The sequence below is a fragment of the Carassius carassius genome, chromosome 50 (genome assembly GCF_963082965.1).
Source record: "Carassius carassius chromosome 50, fCarCar2.1, whole genome shotgun sequence".
Taxonomy (NCBI): domain Eukaryota; kingdom Metazoa; phylum Chordata; class Actinopteri; order Cypriniformes; family Cyprinidae; genus Carassius; species Carassius carassius.
The window spans coordinates 17,704,778-17,711,724 of record NC_081804.1 but is presented as its reverse complement, the minus strand read 5'-3'; the positions used below and the strand labels follow the sequence as shown (position 1 = coordinate 17,711,724).

General features: G+C 40.2%; 2 protein-coding genes across 2 annotated transcripts; both read right to left on the bottom strand.

The window, feature by feature from the left end:
- Window positions 1–5,102: 5,102 nt before the first annotated feature.
- Window positions 5,103–5,659, bottom strand: LOC132133620 (histone H2B). Its single transcript, XM_059546507.1, has one exon. The coding sequence runs from the start codon at window positions 5,595–5,597 to the stop codon at window positions 5,223–5,225; it is 375 nt and encodes a 124-aa protein (XP_059402490.1). The 5' UTR covers window positions 5,598–5,659; the 3' UTR covers window positions 5,103–5,222.
- A 333-nt stretch (window positions 5,660–5,992) lies between these two features.
- LOC132133578 (histone H4) lies at window positions 5,993–6,492 on the bottom strand. The gene has a single exon (XM_059546465.1). It carries the CDS (start codon window positions 6,434–6,436, stop codon window positions 6,125–6,127), a length of 312 nt encoding a protein of 103 aa, XP_059402448.1. The 5' UTR covers window positions 6,437–6,492; the 3' UTR covers window positions 5,993–6,124.
- Window positions 6,493–6,947: the final 455 nt, after the last annotated feature.

Genomic DNA, 6,947 nt, shown 5'->3' with positions numbered 1-6,947 from the left:
ACGAACTGAGACATATTACACATACCAATTTGAAAAAAGAATGGAATGCATAGTCGATATAAAAAACTGGATGACGAGTAATTTCTTACTTCTAAATTCTGAAATAAACAGAGGTGTTAATTTTAGGACATAAAAACTCTGCATGTATTAATATAGAACACTTTCTAAGACTTGATGGCTGCTCCGTCAATTCTTCGTCATCAGTTAGGAACCTAGGTGTGCTATTTGATCGCAATCTTTCCTTACAAAGCCACGTTTCTAGCATTTGTAAAACTGCATTTTTCCATCTCAAAAAATATATCTAAATTACGGCCTATGCTCTCATTGTCAAATGCAGAAATGTTAATCCATGCATTTATGACCTCAAGGTTAGATTATTGTAATGCTTTATTGGGTGGTTGTTCTGCACGCTTAGTAAACAAACTACAGCTAGTCCAAGATGCAGCAGCAAGAGTTCTTACTAGAACCAGGAAGTATGACCATATTAGCCCGGTCCTGTCAACACTGAAAGTGAAAGTGAAGTGACATTCAGCCAAGTATGGTGACCCATACTCAGAATTTGTGCTCTGCATTTAACCCATCCGAAATGCACACACACAGAGCAGTGAACACACACACACACACACTGTGAGCACACACCCGGAGCAGTGGGCAGCCATTTATGCTGCGGCGCCCGGGGAGCAGTTGGGGGTTCGATGCCTTGCTCAAGGGCACCTAAGTCGTGGTATTGAAGGTGGAGAGAGAACTGTACATGCACTCCCCCCACCCACAATTCCTGCCGGCCCGGGACTCGAACTCACAACCTTTCGATTGGGAGTCCGACTCTCTAACCATTAGGCCACGACTTCCCCCACGACTTCCGACTTCCCTTCCCTGCACTGGCTCCCTATCAAACATCGTTTAGATTTTAAAATATTGCTTATTACTTATAAAGCCCTGAATGGTTTAGCACCTCAGCATTTGAATGAGCTCTTGTTACATTATAATCTCAGGCAATTTGATAATACCTAGAATATCAGAATCAACTGCAGGCGGCAGATCCTTTTCCTATTTGGCGCCTAAACTCTGGAATAACCTACCTAACATTGTTCGGGAGGCAGACACAGTCTAGCAGTTTAGATCTAGATTAAAGACCAATCTCTTTAACCTGGCTTACACATAACACACTAATATGCTTCTTATATCCAAATCCATTAAAGGATTTTAAGGCTGCATTAATTAGGTAAACTGGAACCGGGAACACTTCCCATAACACCCGATGTACTTGCTACATCATTAGAAGAATGGCATCTACGCTAATATTAGTCTGTGTGGCGAGGGGGGCGTGGTATGGCAGAGTCTGTAACGGGAGAGAGACGACGGAGCAGAGCGAGGCGTAAGTATGTCAAGTGCAAATGATGATCATGTGTGTCGGATTTCAGTAATTGGCGTGGAGAGACCGGATATAAGCCGAGCGCGACAGAGAGAGGGACATGCTGGGACCTCGTGGGTGATGCTGGGAGTGACGACAAAAAGAAGTCTGAGTTATTGAGTATTATTGTGCAAGATCACGCTGATCGCGCTTGGTGCGCACCATTGTTTGGTTTTGTTAATAAAACAAGAGTCCCAGCTTCAAGCCGACCCCTGTCTTCTTCCTTCCTTCTTATAACTGAGCCGAACTACATCACAGTCTGTTTCTCTCTTATTCCGAGGTCACCGTAGCCACCAGATCCAGTCTGTGTCCAGATCAGAGGGTCACTGCAATCACCCGGATCCAGTACGTATCCAGACCAGATGGTGGATCGGCACCTAGAAAGGACCTCTACATCCCTGAAAGACAGCGGAGACCAGGACAACTAGAGCCCCAGATACAGACCCCCTGTAAAGACCTTGTCTCAGAGGAGCACCAGGACAAGACCACAGGAAACAGATGATTCTTCTGCACAATCTGACTTTGCTGCAGCCTGGAATTGAACGACTGGTTTCGTCTGGTCAGAGCAGAACTGGCCGCCCAACTGAGCCTGGTTTCTCCCGAGGTTTTTTTCCCCATTCTGTCACCGATGGAGTTTCGGTTCCTTGCTGCTGTCGCCTCTGGCTTGCTTAGTTGGGGACACTTCATCTACAGCGATATCGTTGACTTGATTGCAAATGAATGCACAGACACTATTTAAGCTGAACAGAGATGACATCACTGAATTCAATGATGAACTGCCATTAACTATAATCTTGCATTATTGACACACTGTTTCCCTAATGAATGTTGTTCAGTTGCTTTGACGCAATGTATTTTGTTTAAAGCGCTATATAAATAAAGGTGACTTAAATAAAGGTAATCTTACATGTCTCAGTCTTTTAGATTAGTCACATTAGGGATGTTCATTTTAACCGGTTAAACATTAAGAATTTTGACCGATTAATACAATCAGTTAAAAACATTAAAAAAGGCTTGATTCATGGTTAAAATATGCTACAGGTATGCATATAAAATATTGTGTTTTTTAGAGAAAAAAAAAAAAATCATGTCACCTGTAAGTCGTCGCATTTTATCATTTCATTCAGAAATAGGCCTAATCCCAATGTGAAATGTTTACAAACACTATAATAAACTGTAAACATAGCTAGGCTATTTAAGTTCCACTCACTCCACAAGAAATCATTTCAATTAACAGTATTTAGAAAAGAACAAGAATTAAATGTAGGCCTTTCAGAAGTTATATAAACGACAAGCCAAAACGAAATCATTTAGGCTAAAACGAAACTGAAAACATGTTGGGTCTTTTATAACGTGGAGCAAACCGGTTTGTTTTAAGATCAGCAGAAAATCATTTTGTAGATGGAGTTGTTTTATGTATGTTGCAGATTCTGTCATTGTTGGAGTGCAGACACAATGACTCCAGAAAAAGGGAAAGTGTATTTAACCCTTTAACGTGCATTGTAACCGCACTGTTGACCTTTTTTGCGATCAAATTACTGTAATTAAAACTCGCCAAACCCATTTTTGGCCGTTTGTCCTTAAACCTCTCAATGAATAGAGTGTGTAATGGCAATTATATCCACTGGTGTGGCACTGCAGAAAAAATATATTGTTGCTGAAAAGCTGCGACAAAACCGGAATGTATTGATGTAACGCCTCTCTTCAAACACTAACTGCAAGTTACGTCAAAAATTAAGATTAAAACAATTTAATTGGATTTCCTTGTTCTAGACCTCCTAACAGTAAATTTAGTTAAATGGCAGAAACATAGTGAGAAAATGTGCTCGACCGCTTGGTTGAGTTGACCAGTTAGGGTAAAATGAACTGAATGCAAGCTATACTCAGCAACACGATCATAACTAAATAGCACTGCGCAAAATCATAGATGAAGTTGTTCCTTTATCTGAACAAAAACCAATGATTTGTTGCATATCACAGAACATCATATCAATAATTTATTCTATTATATTGCATTGACTCTTTGCCTTTTACCTTACATTTTATACAACATGTTTACAGCCTGGTGCAAAAAATGAGTTTGGTCTATATAGTTAATTTTGCCCTTCATGACAATTGTGAGGGGGGTGATTTTTTTTTTTTTATAACTCATCCATTTAAATTATATTAAGCCTTAAAGTTAAAGTTGAGTGACAGGTGGTTTGCTCAGACGGAGTCTTTGAGCTTCAAAAACACTCTTTAGGAGTCTATGGGTGACTTCACGGGCACTACGTCCATGTTTTTAAACAGTCAATGGTTTTTATAAAAAATAATAAATAAACAGTTTAAAATACGCAAAAATTCCATTAATGCATCATAATTTTTAGTTCATGCCGAGTTACCCTAAATGGGCTAGCTGACTTGTGTATCTGCTTAGTGAATGGGTCACCTGGAAAAAAACTGAGAAGTTGCTCAGTGTGGTGTCAGGAACACAATTTTAACAATAATTATTTTATTTTTTTTCGCAAATGTATTTCTTAGCGTGACTGTTAAAGGTGAGTTTAAAAAGTCTTGTTCAGATGTCTAACAAAGTTATTTTTGTAAGCTGGATCTGTTTCTCTAAATCAGTAGTTTCTTAACTCTTTTGTTGCTGTTGTCTGCCAAACCCCTTAGATGTAAAATATTTGCTCAAGGTACCCCCTGAGATTTTAAGTTACTATTTCAATAATTAATGACATGTTCACATTTAATAGCCACATGACATCTGAAGTAGATTATATATATATATATATATATATATATATATATATATATATATATATATAAACTAAAACAAATAATACATATATATATAATTAGTTTTAGTTTTTTTTAAGTACGTTTTATTTTCACTTTGTGGCTGTTAATTAGCTTCACTCTGAAACAGTTTTTTTTTTTTAATTAAAACGCAACTTTTTATTTAATAATTTCCTTAAACTGTATTGCAATTATCATGCAGCCCCATTTATATATTATAATGTTACATGTGATATAATGATTGACTTTTCATCAGGTGAACCCGTGTTTGGGAAACCCTGTTCTAGATGTTTTGCCACTCATCTGTGTCTCAACTGATGAACCCATTCTGACAAGTTACAAAACGTCTTGAGCAACAGAGAGTAACGAATACCTCTGCTGGATGAGCATGTGCTGACCTGGAGAATCTTGACAGAGGAAGTATTTTAGCAGCAGACGCTTTGATAGACTTTAGTCTCCGTTTCTAACCTTTCCTGAATTTCTCTGATTTCTCAGTCTCCGAGTGACTGCAGCAGTCCAGCCACACGACACGGCCAGGGACCGAACACATTTTAACATTTCAAATCCTCACACTCATTTATCTGAAGGAGTTTTGTTTGCCAATCTACAAAAGTTACAAATCTAAACTAAATTTATGACTTTGGTAACTTTGAGTCTGTGAAGTTGTCTGTGTGTTTAGAAAGCAGCTAATGTGCTGGGTGTGAACATGTAAATATTTATTGAGCAAGGATGCATTTAATTATAATAGTAAAGACTTGTGTAGTTGTAAACCATTGCAAATACTGTTCTTTTGTTCTTTCTATTCTTCAGAAGCCTGATTACGTTAAAGACCAAAAGCGGTTTAAGCGTTAACTAAACTCATAGTAGCAGTTGTAACATATCTGATCCTTTGTTTCCTCAAGAGTTGAGAAAGAAATTACGTGTAGTTCTGGGTTTATTTATTTAACCCACCACAAATAACTACATAAAGCTCTTTAATTGAAAAGATGGGTGGCTCTTAAAAGAGCCGTTGGGGTTGTCGGAGTCAGATCACGCTTCACTTGGAGCTGGTGTACTTGGTGACGGCCTTGGTGCCCTCAGACACGGCGTGTTTGGCCAGCTCTCCGGGCAGCAGCAGACGCACGGCGGTCTGGATCTCTCTCGAGGTGATGGTGGAGCGCTTGTTGTAGTGAGCGAGACGAGACGACTCACCGGCGATGCGCTCGAAGATGTCGTTGACGAAAGAGTTCATGATCCCCATCGCCTTCGAGGAGATCCCGGTGTCAGGATGAACCTGCTTCAGCACTTTGTACACGTAGATAGCGTAGCTCTCCTTCCTGGACTTTCTGCGCTTCTTTCCTCCTTTAGCCGCGGTCTTAGTCACCGCTTTCTTGGAACCCTTCTTGGGAGCAGACTTCGCTGGTTCAGGCATGATACAAGTGTCGAAAAAACACAATAGCTTTCCGTTTGGTAGCGTACTGGGTATTTTATGGAGAGCTCATGCTAATTTAGGCGTCTGTGTTGAGATTGCCTGATTGGGTGTTTTTGGACACCGAATGGAGAAAACATATTTCATTGGTTAGAAATGGCCTGCTCGACAGACACATCCACCAATCACAGGCTTCTAAATTTGAATGTTTCCAGCACCCCTCCCCCACACATGAGTCTCTGATTTTCCCGCTCAATTTTTTTGGGCTGACGATCACGAAAAAAACGCGGTTTTATTTACATACTATTGTGCACAATTTAATAAATGTTTGGAAAGAACAGGATGTAACGTTACTCAATTCTCGAGATTAAGACAAAATCTAGTGTGCTATGTTTACCTTAAAAAAAACCTTGGACTACACTTTAAATTGATCACAAAATACTTCAGAGAACATTATGAATACAGCTCTTTCTGAAAATGTGGGTGGCTCTTAAAAGAGCCGTTGGGTGTTTGTGAGTGTACAGATGAGTTTATCCTCCGAAGCCGTACAGAGTGCGTCCCTGTCGCTTCAGCGCGTACACGACGTCCATGGCGGTGACGGTCTTTCTCTTGGCGTGCTCGGTGTAGGTGACAGCATCGCGGATCACGTTCTCCAGAAACACCTTCAATACACCGCGGGTCTCCTCGTAGATCAGACCGGAGATACGCTTGACTCCGCCGCGGCGAGCGAGACGACGGATGGCGGGTTTGGTGATGCCCTGGATGTTATCCCGGAGAACCTTCCTGTGACGCTTAGCGCCTCCTTTCCCGAGTCCCTTACCTCCTTTACCTCTTCCAGACATTATAGCAACTATGCGCGCTTCAAGCAATGTCGTATAACTAAATTTCTAATTCAAAAATCTGTTGACTTTTATCTTGGCCTACAGGACCTAACTGAACACACGAAGGCGGATCTATGCTACGTCACATGATACGCGTCATTCATTCACACGGTGATCAGCTGTAATCTGATATTATGAGGCTTCTGCTCCTGCGATATGTTTGCGTTTTGTACATACAGTTTACAAGTCTGACCGTTTATCAAACTCTACACAATTTTATATAACATTACAATATACACTCAAACTTTCCAAAGAAAGATTAGTATGCACTGCTTAAGATTCAAAACATATTATTGCTTTTATCTAATTATTATTATTAGATTCGTGTGGCAGGAATTATCCGTCCATTCTTCAATTGCTCTGTCCTCTCGCGGGGAAACTGGAGCTTATTGTAGTGTCTTGGGCCACAGGCGAAGAAAACCCTGAACAGATGCAGGAAATATTAACATGTAATATATCTTTCCTGCAATCT